This window comes from Scylla paramamosain, chromosome 47, assembly GCF_035594125.1.
Source record: "Scylla paramamosain isolate STU-SP2022 chromosome 47, ASM3559412v1, whole genome shotgun sequence".
Lineage (NCBI taxonomy): Eukaryota > Metazoa > Arthropoda > Malacostraca > Decapoda > Portunidae > Scylla > Scylla paramamosain.
The window spans coordinates 2,235,001-2,254,508 of record NC_087197.1 but is presented as its reverse complement, the minus strand read 5'-3'; the positions used below and the strand labels follow the sequence as shown (position 1 = coordinate 2,254,508).

At 43.0% G+C, this 19,508-nt stretch overlaps 2 protein-coding genes and 1 long non-coding RNA gene across 4 annotated transcripts in view; 1 reads left to right on the top strand and 2 right to left on the bottom strand.

Annotated features, from left to right (window-relative positions):
- Positions 1 to 588: 588 nt before the first annotated feature.
- LOC135095043 (uncharacterized) lies at positions 589 to 2,996 on the bottom strand. Its single transcript, XR_010264041.1, has 3 exons — positions 2,703 to 2,996; positions 2,541 to 2,621; positions 589 to 2,375 (listed from the first exon to the last, which is right to left on the bottom strand). It is a non-coding gene; the product is annotated as an uncharacterized LOC135095043 (long non-coding RNA).
- Positions 2,997 to 3,765: 769 nt separating this feature from the next.
- LOC135094986 (mitotic spindle assembly checkpoint protein MAD2A-like) lies at positions 3,766 to 7,978 on the top strand. Of its 2 annotated transcripts, none has more exons than XM_063995543.1 (5): positions 3,766 to 3,912; positions 5,056 to 5,202; positions 5,570 to 5,699; positions 6,304 to 6,410; positions 6,742 to 7,978. In XM_063995543.1, exons 1-5 carry the CDS (start codon positions 3,837 to 3,839, stop codon positions 6,906 to 6,908), a joined length of 627 nt encoding a protein of 208 aa, XP_063851613.1. In that variant the 5' UTR covers positions 3,766 to 3,836; the 3' UTR covers positions 6,909 to 7,978. The 2 variants fall into 2 exon arrangements, with proteins under 2 accessions (XP_063851613.1, XP_063851614.1); XM_063995544.1 differs by having other exon boundaries at positions 3,878 to 4,015.
- A 706-nt stretch (positions 7,979 to 8,684) lies between these two features.
- LOC135094984 (protein FAM91A1-like) overlaps positions 8,685 to 19,508 on the bottom strand; it is a 22,342-nt gene continuing 11,518 nt past the window's right edge. The window contains exons 15-17 of the mRNA XM_063995542.1: positions 19,036 to 19,191; positions 18,598 to 18,667; positions 8,685 to 17,936 (exon numbers count right to left, since the gene is read on the bottom strand). Coding sequence (XP_063851612.1) covers positions 17,811 to 17,936; positions 18,598 to 18,667; positions 19,036 to 19,191 — 352 coding nt within the window. The 3' untranslated portion in view covers positions 8,685 to 17,810. The remainder of the gene's footprint in view (positions 17,937 to 18,597; positions 18,668 to 19,035; positions 19,192 to 19,508) is intronic.

Genomic DNA, 19,508 nt, shown 5'->3' with positions numbered 1-19,508 from the left:
AGGCCAGATCTCCCCTGGCCAAACCTGATATTGACTAAACGGAGGCCAGATCTCCCCTGGCCAAACCTGATGATGACAAAGAGGCCAGATCTCCCCTGGCCAAACCTGATATTGACTAAACGGAGGCCAGATCTCCCCTGGCCAAACCTGATGATGACAAAGAGGCCAAATCCCCCCTGGCCTAAACCTGATATTGACTAAACGGAGGCCAGGTCTCCCCTGGCCAAACATGATATTGACTAAACGGAGGCCAGATCTCCCCTGGCCAAACCTGATATTGACTAAATGAAGGCCAGATCTCCCCTGGCCAAACCTGATGATGACTTAATGGAGGCCAGATCTCCCCTGGCCAAACATGATATTGACTAAACGGAGGCCAGATCTCCCCTGGCCAAACCTGATGATGACAAAAAGGCCAGATCTCCCCTGGCCAAACTTGATATTGACTAAACGGAGGCCAGATCTCCCCTGGCCAAACCTGATATTGACTAAATGAAGGCCAGATCTCCCCTGGCCAAACCTGATGATGACTTAATGGAGGCCAGATCTCCCCTGGCCAAACCTGATGATGACTTAATGGAGGCCAGATCTCCCCTGGCCAAACCTGATGATGACAAAGAGGCCAAATCTCCCCTGGCCAAACCTGATGATGACAAAAAGGCCAGATCTCCCCTGGCCAAACATGATATTGACTAAACGGAGGCCAGATCTCCCCTGGCCAAACCTGATATTGACTAAATGAAGGCCAGATCTCCCCTGGCCAAACCTGATGATGACTTAATGGAGGCCAGATCTCCCCTGGCCAAACCTGATGATGACAAAGAGGCCAAATCTCCCCTGGCCAAACCTGATATTGACTAAACGGAGGCCAGATCTCCCCTGGCCAAACATGATATTGACTAAACGGAGGCCAGATCTCCCCTGGCCAAACATGATATTGACTAAATGAAGGCCAGATCTCCCCTGGCCAAACATGATGATGACAAAAAGGCCAGATCTCCCCTGGCCAAACATGATATTGACTTAACGGAGGCCAGATCTCCCCTGGCCAAACCTGATATTGACTAAACGGAGGCCAGATCTCCCCTGGCCAAACATGATATTGACTTAACGGAGGCCAGATCTCCCCTGGCCAAACCTGATATTGACTAAATGAAGGCTAGATCTCCCCTGGCCAAACCTGATATTGACTAAACGGAGGCCAGATCTCCCCTGGCCAAACCTGATGATGACAAAAAGGCCAAATCTCCCCTGGCCAAACCTGATATTGACTAAACGAGGCCAGATCTCCCCTGGCCAAACCTGATGATGACTTAACGGAGGCCAGATCTCCCCTGGCCAAACATGATATTGACTAAACGGAGGCCAGATCTCCCCTGGCCAAACCTGATGATGACAAAGAGGCCAGATATCCCCTGGCCTAAACCTGATATTGACTAAACGGAGGCCAGATCTCCCCTGGCCAAACATGATATTGACTAAACGGAGGCCAGATCTCCCCTGGCCAAACATGATATTGACTAAATGAAGGCCAGATCTCCCCTGGCCAAACATGATGATGACTTAATGGAGGCCAGATCTCCCCTGGCCAAACCTGATATTGACTAAACGGAGGCCAGATCTCCCCTGGCCAAACCTGATGATGACAAAAAGGCCAGATCTCCCCTGGCCAAACATGATATTGACTAAATGAAGGCCAGATCTCCCCTGGCCAAACCTGATGATGACAAAAAGGCCAGATCTCCCCTGGCCAAACCTGATGATGACAAAAAGGCCAGATCTCCCCTGGCCAAACATGATATTGACTAAATGAAGGCCAGATCTCCCCTGGCCAAACCTGATGATGACAAAAAGGCCAGATCTCCCCTGGCCAAACCTGATGATGACAAAAAGGCCAGATCTCCCCTGGCCAAACATGATATTGACTAAATGAAGGCCAGATCTCCCCTGGCCAAACCTGATGATGACTTAACGGAGGCCAGATCTCCCCTGGCCTAAACCTGATATTGACTAAACGGAGGCCAGATCTCCCCTGGCCAAACATGATATTGACTAAACGGAGGCCAGATCTCCCCTGGCCAAACCTGATGATGACAAAAAGGCCAGATCTCCCCTGGCCAAACATGATATTGACTAAACGGAGGCCAGATCTCCCCTGGCCAAACTTGATATTGACTAAACGGAGGCCAGATCTCCCCTGGCCAAACCTGATGATGACTTAACGGAGGCCAGATCTCCCCTGGCCAAACATGATATTGACTAAACGGAGGCCAGATCTCCCCTGGCCAAACATGATGATGACTAAACGGAGGCCAGATCTCCCCTGGCCAAACATGATATTGACTAAACGGAGGCCAGATCTCCCCTGGCCAAACCTGATGATGACAAAGAGGCCAGATCTCCCCTGGCCAAACTTGATATTGACTAAACGGAGGCCAGATCTCCCCTGGCCAAACATGATATTGACTAAATGAAGGCTAGATCTCCCCTGGCCAAACATGATATTGACTAAATGAAGGCTAGATCTCCCCTGGCCAAACATGATATTGACTAAACGGAGGCCAGATCTCCCCTGGCCAAACCTGATGATGACAAAAAGGCCAAATCTCCCCTGGCCAAACCTGACGATGACTTAATGGAGGCCAGATCTCCCCTGGCCAAACCTGATGATGACAAAGAGGCCAAATCTCCCCTGGCCAAACCTGATATTGACTAAACGGAAGCCAAATCTCGCCTGGCCACACCTGCTGACCAAACCTACCGTGGACAAACTTGATGACAAACCAAACTTACCCTGGACAATCCTGACGACGACGACCAAACCTACCCTGGCCAAACCTATCCTGGCCAAACCTGATGACGACCCAAGCCTACCCTGGACAACTCTCCCCTGGCCACACATGACTGCTACCAAATTTCTCGTGGCCAGGAAAAAAAAATGACTTCTCTTTTCTTATTTTCGCTTATCTTTCCATCTTCTAAAATCTTCATTCATTCGTATATACGTTCATACATAGATATCATTTATAAGAGAGAGAGAGAGAGAGAGAGAGAGAGAGAGAGAGAGAGAGAGAGAGAGAGAGAGAGAGAGAGAGAGAGAGAGAGAGAGAGAGGCTAGGAATGAATGGGTGTGATAAGCAATCTCTCTCTCTCTCTCTCTCTCTCTCTCTCTCTCTCTCTCTCTCTCTCTCTCTCTCTCTCTCTCTCTCTCTCTCTCTCTCTCTCTCTCTCATAAACACTAACCCTTTTCATTCTTCCTTCTTCCTTCCCTCCCTCCCTCCCTGCTTACCACGTGAATACCTTGTAATTAACTAAAGAACACCTGCAGAGACCAAATATCAATAAAAGAAAGATGTAACAGTCCACTTTTTAAACTTACATTTTCTTTGATGTAATTTTGAAATAAGAGAATGTTAAATGTGTTTTTTATGATACACTTTGTTAATTTGATCAGTTCTTTTTGTAGGAGTGTGCTATTATATAATGAAAGCCTGCATCATCAAAATAACAAGGAAAACAAGGAAATAGTGAAATAATATAAAACAAAATCATAAAAAGAGCCAAAATATAGGAGAAATAACATGAACAAATCAATAGAATAAATAAGAAAACTACGAAAAAGAAAATAGACTATTAAAAATCTTAAAAAATATATAAAAATAGAGAAAATAGCCTACACTAAAAAAAATAATACATAAAACAATAAAAACACTACAAAAATATAATAAAATAATAAATATAAACTAAAATCACAAGAGAAACAAGCTAAACGAACGAAACAAAAAGTAAAGTAGCCCCGTTGGAAACAGAGAGAGAGGCTTTCATAGAACCGAACCATGGCGGGCACAGCACAAGAGGTCACCAACGCAATTACCCTCAAGGGCTCGGCACAGCTGGTGTCCGAGTTCTTCTGTGAGTACCAAGCCTTCCCGACCTCCTGACCTAACATGTGGAAGCTTGCCGAGGTCACTGGGGGCTGGGGGACCTTGAAAAGTGGGGGTATTAAATATGGCGGGTGAGCTGGGTGTTTTTTTAGATGTTAATGTTCAAAAACAAGGTTGAATTTGAATAGTTGAAATAGTTATGGTTAGTAATAGTAGTGACAGTATTTGGAAAGGCCAGGTGTATGCAGGTTGGGCTTAGATGTGTGTGTGTGTGTGTGTGTGTGTGTTCGTTGTTAGTGTAACGGTAACTGCCCACCTGCCTGTCAGTACTGTGGGAAAGATAACGTTCGTGGGTGACTAAAATAACAGAAAACTAAATAAAGCCATCTTATATTGGTTTGTGGGCAAGAAACCGTGTGTGAAGTATCAGAGGAGAGACTAATACATGGAGTTCCACAAGGTTAGCATCCACTAATAACATTTATGGGTGACTTAATTAACTAAAATCCCTAAAAATAAGAATAGACATAGTGGTTTGTGAGCAAGGAACCGTGTGTGAAGCATCAGAGAAAAGCCTAATACATGGAGTTCCACAAGGGCAGCATCCATTAATAACATTCAAGGCTGACAAAAATAACTTAACAAATCTCAAAAAATAACTGACATAGTGGTTTGTGAGCAAGGAACTGTGTGTGAAGTATCAGAGGAGAGACTAATACATGGAATTCCACAAGGGCAGCATCCATTAATAACATTCAAGGCTGACAAAAATAACTTAAATCTCAAAAAATAACTGACATAGTGGTTTGTGAGCAAGGAACTGTGTGTGAAGTATCAGAGGAGAGACTAATACATGGAGTTCCACAAGGGCAGCATCCATTAATAACATTCAAGGCTGACAAAATAACTAAAGAAATCCATAAAAATAATTGACATAGTGGTTTGTGAGCAAGGAACTGTGTGTGAAGTATCAGAGGAGAGACTAATACATGGAGTTCCACAAGGGCAGCATCCATTAATAACATTCAAGGCTGACAAAAATAACTAAAGAAATCCATAAAAATAATTGACATAGTGGTTTGTGAGCAAGGAACTGTGTGTGAAATAGCAGAGGAAAGCCTAATACATTTCCACAAGGGCAGCATCCACTAATATTCACTTCACCTACCAGACTTCGGCATCAACAGCATCTTGTACCAGCGAGGCATCTACCCACCAGACTCCTTCACTTTCAAGCAGCAATATGGCCTCACCCTCTACACCACCACCGACGCCGCTGTCAAGGAGTACCTCGATAACATCCTGGCCCAGATCAAGGGTGAGAGAGAGAGAGAGAGAGAGAGAGAGAGAGAGAGAGAGAGAGGTTTAGTTTGGAAGAAAAGATGGGGAAGAGAAGGATGCATGAAAAAAAGGAAGATAGGATAATTGAGAGAGAGAGAGAGAGAGAGAGAGAGAATATGGGAAGTAGTTTGAAAAAAATAAATAAATAAAAATAAGGAGAGGAAATAAGGAAGATATGATAATAGACAAAGATTAGAGAGAGAGAGAGAGAGAGAGAGAGAGAGAGAGAGAGAGAGAGAGAGAGAGAGAGAGAGAGTTATTTCATACACATAACTAATCACAACCCACAATCCATCTTGCTACAAACTGACCTGTGTGTGCGTGTGTGTGTGCGGCATGGACAGAGTGGCTGGAGGCTGGCGAGGTGCAGAGGCTGGTGCTGGTGGTGGCTAACGTGGACACCAAGGAAGTACTGGAGCGTTGGGACTTCATGGTGCAGCAGGAGGCCGGCTTCACTGCGGAGGAGGCTAAGGAGTAAGGCCTGGAGACGTCACAGCATCCGTCACCACATCTGGCATCTCATCTCTAGTCTTCCTGTGGTCTTGTTGGTCTTTGTTGTTTTTCGGGGCTATTCTGCTTCTTCCTTCACATCTTTCTCCTCCTCTCTTGTCTTCTGTGGTGTGTTTCGACTTTGTTTCCTCTTCCTGTTGTTGGTCTTCTGTGTTCATTTAGTTGTTCTTCTCTCGACCCATCACTCAGGTCTCTCTTTGTCTCTCATCTTCTCCTGTGCAGTCTTTCCATCTCTTTGTCTTGTCTTCTTCCTTCCTTCCTTTGCTGTTCATCTCTTCTTTCCATCTCTTCCATTCACAGTCAGATCATATTTTTCTTTGCTTTTAGTTGCTCTTAAATTTGAAGTGCACCTTATTTCTGTTGATTTTACCATTTGACATAGGATTTTTATGCAGATGTAAATTTTGTCACTGTAAGACCTTAGTTGTCGCAGCACCACACAAAAAACATCAGAATCACTTCCCTTTCTTTTAAATTCTAAGTGCTTCTTGTTTCTGTTAATACCCTTTAGCTTAACTGGTATTTTTATGACATTTGGACATCTTAATCACTTCCCTTCCCTTCACAGCGGCAAGGCAAGGACCAAGGACCTCAAGCTGATTCAGAAGGAGATGCGAGATGTCATTCGGCAGATCACAGCCTGCGTCACTTTCCTTCCCCTGCTGGACTGTGTGTGTGAGTAGTGCAGGGTGCAGGCTGCAGGCTGGAGGGTGGTCTCTTTGTGTGGGTATTGCAGGGTGGAGGCTGGAGGATGCTCTGTGTGTGTGTGTGTGTGTGTATGTGTGTATGTGTAGTGGAGGGTGTGAGGTGCGGCTAGACTGCTGCCTCACTTCACACTGTTCACATTTTGTTCTAGAGGTGCACAACAAACAAACAGATAAACAAACCTTCCTGATGTACAGATAGATAGATAAGCATCTCATTTAGACAAAAAGAAGCTTGAAAGACACCAAACAAACAAACACATGAAGAACAAGGCATTTACTAACAACCACCTCCATTTCAGGCTCGTTTGACCTCCAGGTGTACACCCACAAGGACACCAAGGCCTCGGAGAAGTGGATCGAGTCCCCACCCTGCTTCATTGCTAATTCTCAGGAAGTGCGGCTTAAGTCCTTTTCCACCTCCATCCAACGAGTGGACACCTGCGTCAGCTACAAGATGGATGACTGATGGGGTGGTGGTGGTGGTGGTGAACAGTGCCTTAAGGGATGGTGATGTGTTGAGTGAAGATGTGGTGGTGATGGGTGGATGATGGCCAGATTTGATGGTGGTGATGGTGGGTGAATGAAGGCAAGATGTGGTGATGGTGGTGATTGAAGGCTAGATGTGATGGTGGTGGTGAGTGGCTGAAGGCAAGACATGGTGAGGGTGATGGTGGTGGTGAGTGAAGGCAAGATATGATGTACTCTGCTTGATCCTGTTTTTTTCTCAGTTACCATCAAGTATTATCTAATTGTATCTGTTCCAACTTATATTACCCCCTTCTTGATTGCTGTTTGACCTGTTTAACTTGTTTGACTTCCATCTTGTGTTACCGAAGAGCAATCATCTTCCTCTTCTTCTTCCTGTCTTTCCCCGTTAACAGGAAGCATTGATCATTGCCTCCTTGTCCCCTTCTTCCTTCTTTTCATAATTCAGTGTTCTAAGGTGCTGGCAGGTCACATACTCATTCATGTTTCCTTATGTTCCTCTTCACTAACATTTTTCACAATACTCTGCTCCAGTATGTTTTTTTTTTTATTTAAGGAATGTGTTCTATTCATGTCTTCAGAAGAGTGAGCAAGAGGAGGCTGTGTAATGTAAGGTAATCGCTTCCTTTGCTTGTTGTTCTTGCTGTTCTGTATCTTGAGTCTTCAGTGATTGCTTGTAGGAAAGGTGACGATTCCCACGACCTGTGCTGCTCTTGTGTCTGTCAGCCAGTCGCTTCCTCCTGCTGCCAAGTCGTGATATTACACATTTGTTGCAGTGCGAGGTGTATGTATCCTAAAATCACCTTCTCTGCCACATTCCTGAGTTCAAAGTCCCACATGGGGCAGCCCAGACAAGGCACCACATTCCAAAGTTAGCGGTGGATGAATCTTTGCTGTGGCTTGTGAAGAGGTGGCCACGTGACACAAGAGTAATGTAAGGGAGCTGATCTTTCTGCTGTTCTGTTAGACTAAGCATGTATATGATAACTGCTCTTCCATTCTGCTGTTTTTTTTTTTTTACTTGATATAATAAATAGATTTTTTAACAAATTTCCTCAGTATCCTTGAAGCAACAGTGTCAGAGTAGGATAACTTTGACCTTTCCTTCAACCACTGCTCTTATTATTGATGTTTGTATGCAAGAGGAGGTCCACCTGAGGGAAGATAAAAAGGCTCATTGAAGATACCAGTCCCTATAAGGAAGTGGGCCAGAAAATAAATTAAATACTTAACTTGAAACCCCCTCTGTGCTGTTTATTCCCTTTGCATTGAACTGGATTCCTGTGTTGTGATCTTGTTTTGGGACAAGGCAAACCACACAGCAGCTCCCAAAACTAAAAATAAGAGGTGTACATCCTGACACAATGGACGATGTTATGACACGTTTGGTGATTATGGCAGCAACAGTTGGCAGCCCTGCACTCTAAGGATGGCTGCTGTACATTACGACCTAGGAGATAGATCAGCACATCAGCATCATGTCAAGCCATGCATGCCAACCTTACTGACACCACACGCGATCAGGCAGCAGGTGTTGTGTTCATTGTGCCACAGTTCACACCACACTAAAGACAGTTGTGGGAGCTCCTGTACACACACAAAGATCACAAAACTTCTGGTAACAAGAACCATCACATCACAGTTATTTAGGACACAATACATAGATAATTCAGTCCTTTTAGTGGGAACAGCAGCAGTGAGTCAAGCCGCAAGCAGGTCCCACTACTCAGCAGCTGCAGGTTAACAGACAGACAAGTAATGATCATATATTTTATGGAATGTGAGTTGTAACAGTACAGATGACTCGTTACTCCCGGAATGAAGGGAGGAAGGAAAGGACGAACTGATATAGTACATGGTGGTAACAAAATGTATGACAATTATTCAATATTTTGTTCACTTTGGTCTTGATGGAAAAGTTTGTTCCCTGCCTGGTATACACCCTGCTTCCCTGCCTGCCTGGTACACACCCTGCCTCCCTGCCTGCCTCGTCTTCCCGTGAGGCAAGCCAACACTCCAATCTTGGCACCACACTCAACTCTGACACACACATGGATACGGTGGTGTGTCTGTACGAGTGTCAGATGAGGACCTTGCAACTCTATTCTTTCTCTGATAAACTTTTAAATTCCACCTCTAGGCTATTAATGAGGCTCCTATTACTACGCCCATTCTTTCATAAACTATTCCTCTTTTTGGTCAGCCTTAAACTAATGACATTCGATTTCTTTGCCCGTTCTTTCACAAACTACTCTTTCTGTTCCATTTTCCAAACAATTTCAAGAGGATTTTCTACTTTTACTCCCATTCCTTCATGAAATGTTCCTCATTCGATTCTACCTTCCCCCCCATACTACACTTTCATTCCTGCCCCCTATTCTTTCACTAACTCCACTCCACCTTCCCCAATCTTATATTTTGTGTATGCTATCAAAATTAAGTCCTTCAGCACACATATCCTTTCTATAAGTGCTAACTCCTCTTTTTCATTTCAATCTTTTTATTTACTTTTTTTTTATAACTACTAATTTGCCTTTTTTTCTTTCCCATTCTGTCCTCCACATTCACTTTTCCCATCTACACAATGGCTTAATTTCATTCCATCTCCCAAACTATTATTTTCCACTGTCTCCCTTTTAAATATTTCTATCTTTCTAATTTCTTAAACCAAAATATCTTCCTACTAATATTTCTTCCATAACCTGACATCTTTCACCCCATACCCTCCAATATTTACAGCACCTTTAAATGAATCACCAGTTTCCTCATATTCTTCCTTCCACTTATCACAATCTGTGTTCATCTAAACCCCTTCCTATGTACACACACCAACTAATACCTGCCCTTGTAGCCAGATGCACAGGTGGTCTAAGTGCTAGCTTTAACAAACCACTCTATCTTTCTCTTCCCTCCTTCAACACACTCGCTCACTCCCTCTCGCTCCCACACGTCAACCAGTCATGGGATTCCTCAGGATGGGGGAGGGGAGGGGGCGGTTGTTTGAGCTGCCAGTACTGACTTGCTATGACTCCAGCTACAAGAGTTTAGGAGGGACTAATGGCTAATGGGTGTGTTTATATGTTTACCCTCCTATTGCACCTTCTGTTAATATCTTAAAGCACTTTCTCCATTTCTATCTTATTCATCTACCCGAGTATTTATCTCTGTCCCTATTTTTCTATTCTACCTACTCTTTTTCTACTTTGTTTCTCTTTATCCATCCTTCTATCCATGTCCCAAAAGGTTTCTAATTTATCCATCTATCCATCTATCCACAAAGATTTTTCTAGTTTACCTGCTTTATAAATTTGTTCATTTTTCCCTCTTCTTTACTGTATTTCTATCTCTACTATCTATCAAATCTTCCAAGGGCTTGTCTAGAGTGTCTGTCTGTATCTATCTTTGCTTCACTACTTTCTATTATTCATCTATACCCTCTTCTTCAGTCCACTCTTCTCTACAAATCCTCACCCACTTCCTCTTATTATCATTCTCTTTCTTAGCCATCAAACTCCTCCCTTCTGTCTCTCCTCCTTTGACTAAACCCTCCCCTTCCACAATCAGGTTCCTCTAATTACCTGCTTTCTTTTCTTTACTTCTTTATTACTTGTTCTCTACACCTATCTTCTACTTCTATCTATCATATCTCCCAGTCTTTTATTTTTATTTATTTATTTTTTTTACCTATCTCCACTGTTCCTATATTCTCTTTATCAATTTGCCGTTATCTTGATCTCCATCTCCTATTTACATTTTCTCTAGTACTCTCTCCCCATGACTCTAGTCCCTCCTGCCCCTCACCCAGCCCCCACCCATAGTCCCCTAAGCCTTCCCTGACTAACTCTGTATCTCTTTATGTACACTCTGCTCTGTGTAATATTTGACTTATAAATAAAGAAGATATATTTGCTCAGACAACTTATTCCACTACAGGTTACTATATAATCGCTTAGTGCAAAACGTACGAACATAGTGTGTGTCGTGTGAGGCCGGATGTGCTAATGATGGGCAAGGAAGTACAGTAAGGCATGGCTTGCTCTAGTGTAAGGCTAAAAGCACCATCTTTCACTTCATGTTCCCATATTCACACAGTCTTCACCAATTATCTCAGGGTTTTGAAAGTTACACACACACACACACACACACACACACACACACACACACACACACACACACACACACATGGAAACTTGAATTATTTTGTGTTGTAATATTCATTCTGTCTCTTGACTAATTCTCTTGAGTTTTAAAAGTTACACACACCTTGGTACGTAAATTATTTCATGTTTCCATTCCTACACTGTGTTTTGACTAATTCTCTCTTTGTTTTGAAAGTTACACACATCTTGGTACATAAATTATTTCATGCTTCCATTCCTACACCATGTTTTGACTAATTCTCTCTTAGTTTTGAAAGTTACACACATCTTGGTGCTTAAATCAATTCACCTAATATTCACAGTGTTTTGACAATTCTTTCTCTTTGTTCCTTGAAAGTTACACATATCTTGAAACTTAAATTATTTCACATTCCCATCTCTACACTGTCTTGACCAATTCTCTCTCTGTTTTGAAAGTTACACACATCTTGAAACTTAAATTATTTCATATTCCCATCCCTACTGTGACTAATTCTCTCTCTCTGTTTTGAAAGTTACACACACATCTTGGAACCTAAGTAATTTCACATCATAATATTCACAGAGTGTCTTGACCAGTTCTCTTGGGACTTGTAAGTTACACACACACGCCCTGAAGCTTCAATGACGGCCTCGGAAATGCATAAATAAAGGTAGCAGGAATCTATTAAATCATAGATAGGAAAGCTTTAGCAGCATAACAAGCACAGTACAGCTGACTAACATAACCTTTCGCTGAGACACAAAGATATATACTGCTGTGGCTTGAGAGAAACTAAACTACGATAAATAAAAGCCCATTCTACAGTGGCTTAAAACAAATGAGAATGGGGGAAAAAAAAAAAATCATGAATATAAGCTTGTGATGATACATTGGCTTCAAATAAACACAAACAACAAACAAATCAACAGAGTCACAACAAACCCTGTACAGTAATATGTTGACAATATACGATAATACCCTTTGGCACAGTGACACGCAAGGTTGCCCCGGTGTTCCTCCCCCCGTCAGCCATCAGCCAGTCACTCCCCGTCACCGCCTCGCCCCTGGAAGACTTGGTGTCGTTCCCTTGTTTGGGCATCTCTCCCTTGGTCACTCAGAACGACAACACTCCATCATTAGTCACTATGTACATTCCACACAGTCAAATTCCACCTACGAAGATTTCTCCAATAAAACATTCCCCCCCATGCTGAAAAACTGAACCTAACCTAACGAGGGGGAATTACTATGGAAGAAATGCTTATGGGAGAAAATATATGGGTAATTCCAACTTCTATAAACACTGGAAGGATGCATTCACTCTGATTCCACCATGATAACATCCCCATGCTAGAAAACTGGGATCTAACTTAACCTAAGCTCACCTAACGTAACCTAACCTAACCTAACCTAAGCTAGCCTAACCTAACCTAACCAAATCTAACCAAACCTAACTAAACCTAACCTAGCCTAACCTAAGCTACGCAACCACAAGCAAATTGCTATAGGGGAACACTCATGGGGGAAAAATGGCTGAGTGAAAGTTGTGTGTGAAATTCAAGAGTTCAATAAACATGGACGCGTTAACTATTTTGTGGATAGAAGCCTTGGACGTGGATTGGTGGAAAGGTGGAGGGGCAGAGGGCAGTGGATGACATGGATGCTGCTGGCTGTGTAAGTGGTCGCGCTGTGCATGAGTGGCGCTGTGCTGGCATCTGGCGAGTGGTGAGTGGGCTGTGCTGTGATATGTACAGATGTGTGCTGATGAACGTGAAAGTGTGAGAAAGTACAGGCGCCAATCTATCAATACTGAATCACCAAACGAGGCAGCAATGCAAGACGTCTGAAAGTGACGAGCATGAAAAAGTGAAAACACCAATCCGTCAATACTGAATCACAAAATGTTTAAAGGCATCACAGAATTACAGTCAGGTTCACAAGAAGGACCCTAAACTAAACGCTGCAAACTGGCTGGGAAGAATACAAAGCGAAATTAATTAGAAAAAAGAGTCGTAAACAAAAGAGAAATCACAGCAACAGAATCCATAGCACTTTATTGCCACTTGGCCTTCAAAAACGTATAGAAATAGATGAAACCACTGGAAGAATTATGCGAAGAGAAATTACAGCATCATAAAATCCCCAGTGCTGTGTTGCCCCTCAGATCTCAGTAACGCCTTGAAAAGAGAAGTGGCTGACTGCAGGAAAGAGGGAGGTAGAGGGCTGGTGGTGGTGGTGGTAGTGGTGGTGGTGAGGGTGAGTGGTGAGTTAGAGGTGATTGTCTGTGTCAGTGGTGGTGAAATGTGATATGTTTAGCAATATTGTGTGTTAACCTACTGTTTGAGATGTGGCAGCTACTACTACTACTACTACTACTACTACTACTACTACTGCTGCTGATGTTACCCTTACTCTTACTACTACTACAACAACTACTATTATATTACTATCATATATCATACACCTCCAACAACTACTATTACTACTATCAATACTCTTACTCCTCCAACTACTACTACTACTACTACACTACTAACATTACTCTTACTATTACTTCAACAACTACTACTACTACTAATATTGAAAATACTACAGTGCAACCATACTAATCCTGGCCACTACAGTCTCGGGGCCTTGGAGAGAGAGATGGCCCTTGACGCGGCTCTCCATCACATCCTAAACCTAAACGACAGATTAAAAAACAGCGTACACGTAGACGATTTGATACACTGAACAATACCAAATCATTCAGCTCCCTCAAAGTCCCATGTCTTGTTTTTTAATCCCACGTAAGTTATCACAGATGAGAAAATATATACTGACTGGAAAAACATCATTCGTGTCCCCTCGTAACTGGTGAGGGGGGCTGGGGGTGATACGTATGTACACACAGATATACGTGAGTTATGGGGGATGGGGGGTGGGGGTTAGTGTTGAAGTTTTGTGTTCTGATTCTCCCTCAGACGAGAACCATTCGCTCAGTTTTCATCGGGTAGGCTGCAGTGGCCAGACTATTATGATTTCCTACATTACAATGACTACCGGTTACTATTACTGCCATTACTACCATTACTTGTGCTGCTTCTCCTAACCACTACTACCACTACTACTACTACTATTAGGATTCACAACTTGCATCTTACTTCCAACTGCTATTACTACTAATGCTACAACTATTCAATTGACTACTATTTTCACGACAGCTCCAGGTTCTTGGTTTATATTTTTGACACCAGTACTGCATAGACACATCTCAGCCCATCCTGGAATGTTGCAACTCTTCCCTGTGCTCTACACTGCTTGGGACAGAAAGACCTGCTTCTGTATCACCAACATCAATAAACAATGACTTCCTATACAGCCAGCATTAATAAACACTTCTTCCTGTGACATTAACATCAATAAACACTTTTCTTTTGGTTATAAGCATCAACAAACACTGCATCAATATATAAATGTCTTTCTGTACCATTAGCGTCAAAAACACATGATTCTCGGTCATAAACATCACTTAATATCCCTCCCTCTATTGTAAGGCTCCACTAACACTTTCAATCCCAGGCCTTAGTATTTTTTTCTGCAGGCATCTTGATTTGCCAGGATTAGGTGCTTTCCTTCCCTACACAGCCTCAATGATCACTCCTTTCTTCATTTCTACATCTTGATCTTCTGCAAATACCTTTACTCGTCATGATTATCACTTCCTTCTCTGTTTTTCCTCAGACACTTCCTTCCTGTCGCAAGTATCATTTCTTCATCCACTTCTCCGCTTCTGGTTTCCCACAAACGCTCCCTTCGTACACCTTGAGTTGCCATAAATGCTTTGATTCTGTAGCTAAGGAGATGATTCACACTTGCTGCTGATTTCCCTGACATCAGCATTTAATTTTCCCCTGCCGCCGCCTCACAAACATTTACCTAATACATCGCGACCATACATAACCTCACACTTGCTTCTGACATCACCACATTAACAATTTTAACATTTTCTCAAATCATACATAAACACTTTCTTTTCTTTGCAATCACACAAACTAATCTTCTACAACCACACACACACACACAAACAAACACTCCCTTTTCTGCAACAGCACTTGGGCCACTCATCACAAGGTCACCCGTAAACCACAAGCAAAAGTCTTGTCACCAGCGCCCCGTCAGTGGTTCCCCTCTTGACGTGGCAGCAAAAGCACTCACTCACTTGGCAGGTCTTGGGGGGTGGGGGGAAGGGGGTTTCAGTCTCAGTCCCTGCCATTTATCACAGACACAAGGAGAGATTTGTTGTTACTCTCTCTTTGCAACAGTGCCATAAGTTCTTGCTTCTGTGGCAACTTTCAATCAGTAATTCAATCGGTTTCTCTTCTTGGAGCCCTTGCTAATCAGTTTCCATCCGTCTGATCCCTTTATCTCTCACCCAAACCAAATCTTGTAATGTAAACTTATAAACAGAAGAGGATGATTGGATTGGAACTCTCCCACCTTTTCTTGCTTTCTTTTCTATCCTGCTCCTGTGACTTAAATCAATCAGTCAATCAGTCAATCTGTTTATCTCTTCTTCAAATCAAGTTCTTTTACGTAAACTACTGTGGCTTAAATCAGTCAGTCAATCAGTTATTTCTTCTTCAAATCAAGTCCTTTTACGTAAACTCCTGTGGCTTAAATCAATCAGTCAATCAGTTATTTCTTCTTCAAATCAAGTCCTTTTACGTAAACTCCTGTGGCTTAAATCAATCAGTCAATCAGTTATTTCTTCTTCAAATCAAGTCCTTTTACGTAAACTCCTTTGGCTTAAATCAATCAGTCAATCAATTATTTCTTCTTCAAATCAAGTCCATACCATCCCACCTCTCTCACATACTTCCCACCAGCATAACGTTGGGTTGCAGTTTAACGAAGGCTGTGTACTGAGGCTCAAATGTAATACTGTACTGCAAGGAAGATCAGGTGACCCCCAAGTGAGTGAGGCTTGTGAGGCGTCCGAGATGTGTTGACAGCGAGGTGGAGAATGGGATGAGTGAGTGGGTGTGTGAAGAAAGGGATGAATGAGTGTGTGAGGTGAAGGATGGATGAGTGTGTGATGGATGAGTGAGTGTGAGGGCCATGAGGGTGGAAGGAGGGTGGTGTGTGGTGATGGTAGTGTGGATCCAACTGTAAGAACATTGTACATTAGTGAAAGATTAGATTAAATTTATTCTCCAGCTTTGGGTAATCCATCTGACTGTTCTCTTTTGGGACTGGCACCTCACTGGCCCTTTTGTTGTGGCCCCTTTTGTTGTCCCAAACCACAGCCAATCCTACATGAAGAAGAGGAGGGTACAGATAATGTGCATAAGTGTATATTTGTGTCCTGTGGCAAAATGCAGTGTATGAGAAGTGAGATAGGAGGGTACAGATGAGATTTACAATGAGAACTATGTATGTTTATCCCATGTATAGGAAAAGCATTGTATATTAGTGAAAGGACAGCAGGGTACAGATGAGGTGCATGATAAAAATATGTATTTATGGCCCTGTGTCAAAATTAAAGATGAGGTTTACGATGACAAATAAGTATGTCTGTCCCAAGTATAGGGAGAACATTGTACATTAGTGACAAGACAGAAGGGCATGGATGAGGTGTATGATAAGAAACGTGTATCTATGTTTCAGTGTGTGTGTGTGTGTGTGTGTGTGTGTGTGTGTTTAGATGATTTCTCTCATTCTTATCCTTGCCACATCCTCCACACACCATCTCCAGGTCTTGCTCCTTCAACTGCTCTTCTTCCTCTAACTCCAACACTCCTCTGCTTGTTAGTGTTTAAAGTCTGTGCCACATTTAATCACACACAATCTTTTCTGTGATTCTCTTCTTTTCATCCTTGCCACTTCCTCCACACACCATCTCCAGGTCTTGCTCCTTCCACTGTTCTTCTAACTTCATCTCCAAAATTCCTCTTTCCCACATTCATACACACGATTTCTCTGGTGTTCGTTCATGTCATGTTCTCTGCACACTCTGTCTTAATGCTTCTGATGGTCTCACTATCTCCAGGTCTTCTCTGCCCCCTTCCACTGATCTTCTTTCTTCAGTGTTCCTCTGCCTCATCATACAGGAAGTTATCAATGCAAAAGACATTTTAAGAGAGCCATCCCTCCTCTCTCTCTCTCTCTCTCTTTCTCTCTCCTAACCTCACTCACTCTTGCTGACTCACTCACCCTCCTTGAGTTCCCGCCACTTGTTCATCTGTGTGTGTTTGTGTTAGTTTTCTGTAATGTGTTCAAAATATTTACACCTGTTTAGACTGAGGTGTGTTTTTATTTATTTATTTTATTTTTTTGAGTGTATAGACTGCATGATGTGTTTTGTGAAGAATGTATGTGTGTGTGTGTGTGTGTGTGTGTGTGTGTGAGGTTAAATCCCTTGCATACATTTCCATAAGGCTCCTGAGCTTCATGCATGTAACACACACCATGACGACCAGAAACACACCACCACAGGACTCTTCTATACACATGGATGGTGCACACACACACACACACACACACACACACACAAAAAGAATACATTTGATTGTGCCCATTCCTCTCTCAACACCTCAACACCTCTCAATACAGAAATCAAAACAAACTGCACTACCAACAACACTCCACCTCTCTCTTGCTCACTCTCATATTCACTTTTCTGACGGACGGGACTCAATTATCCCCTTCAGCGCACCTCCCGGCTCCCTCAGAAGGGGTGGGCAGCATTTGGGGCATCATGGGGGTGCGGGTGAAGGCATCAGGACCCCTCCCACGGCGCCAGTGACCCGCCTGAGAAGAGCAGTGGTGTGGTGGGCAGAGGGAGGTTAGAGACGCCCTCCCTGCATCCGCCACACTTGCGCACCTCTGGATTCACCCCCTGTGCCTGAAGGAGGAAAGATGCAAAGGGAGGTCACCATAAACTGCTAAAAAATACATAAATTCTGATCCACATACGACCGATACAACAGTACAGTCATAGCAAACAGTTGAAGGAATCTAGACACACAGGTGGTTGTGATAAACATGACCCAGATACACACAGATAGACAGGGTAAAGAGTTAAAGGAATCTAGAAACAGGTAAACAGAGGAAATAGTTGAAGAATCTACACACAGCTAAACAGTTCAAGGAAATCCAGACACAAAGGTAAACAACAATAACAACAAAATCTAAGCCTTTAATGACCTGTGGCTGGTGAAGGACAAACAAGTATAAACAGTTAAAAATCCATATATTCTGACTCCCTGGTAGTTCGGACATACAGAGCGTCACTGTAAACACTTAATAAACACTCCCAAAACTCCACCCTCTGCACCTGGTGAGGGTCAGACACACAGGTAATACTAAACAGTTAAAAAGAGTTAAAAAACCTCAACCCTTGTAGCTGGAGAGTGGTAGACACACAAGTACAGACACAGTAAACTATTAAAGAATCCAGCTACACAAAACACAATCCATGGATAAGAAACCACATAGATAACAAAGCAAGGATAGGTGTGTACATTAATAAACAGTGAATGAGAGGGAAGAACCATTTTACTTGCCTTGTTGTTGCTGATAAACTCCCGAAGGCGACTCACCAGATGCTTGTTTGATTCGTTGAACTTCTCAACGCTGTGAATGGAGACGAAGATGAGTAAGAGTGAGTGAGTGTGAGTGAGGGTGAAAATTACGTTCCCAAGTGGTGTGTGAGTTTACGTGCCCCACCTCACAGCCAAAAAGTCCTCCAATGTTGTAATCTCAGTCTATATTGAGAGAAGCCGTTCATGTCTCTTTCACTCATCTTCATTTTGTCTGGCAGTGAACTGGTGTAGCATGGAGTTGGTTTTCCTGTGTGTGTGTGTGTGTGTGTGTGTGTGTGTGTGTGTGTGTGTGTGTGTGTGTGTGTGTGTGTGTGTGTGTGTGTGTGTGTGTGTGTGTGTGTGTGTGTGTGTGTGTGTGTGTGTGTTTGCTTCAGGGGACAAGCAGCTACCAACACTCACCTCTCTGGGCTGAAGAGGTGGTGTGTGGTAATCTTGCGGGACACCTGCTGGTTCAGTGTGGCGTCGAAGAGTGGCAGGCCAAAGTGACACTCCAGAAGATGCCACTGGTCCACTGCCGCCCAGCCTCCCAGGGGCAGTGTCATGGAGCCTCGGTCACTGCCAAATACACAGTAAAGAGTCAGTGGTTATTCATTTATAAAGGATTTGATCTCTTGTATGTGTATAAGGGTTCAATCTTTCAATCTTTCATTTATATGTATGTAGGATTTAATGTTCTTTCCACAATATATAGGGTTTAATCTTCTTTTACACACATACAAAGGGTTTAATCTTCTTTTACACACATACAAAGGGTTTAATCTTCTACCCACATATGCACATGAAAAGGATTCAGTCTTATATTCACATATATGTCAAAGATATCACTCTTAATCCAAACACACACATGAAAGAATCTGATCCTACATTCACAC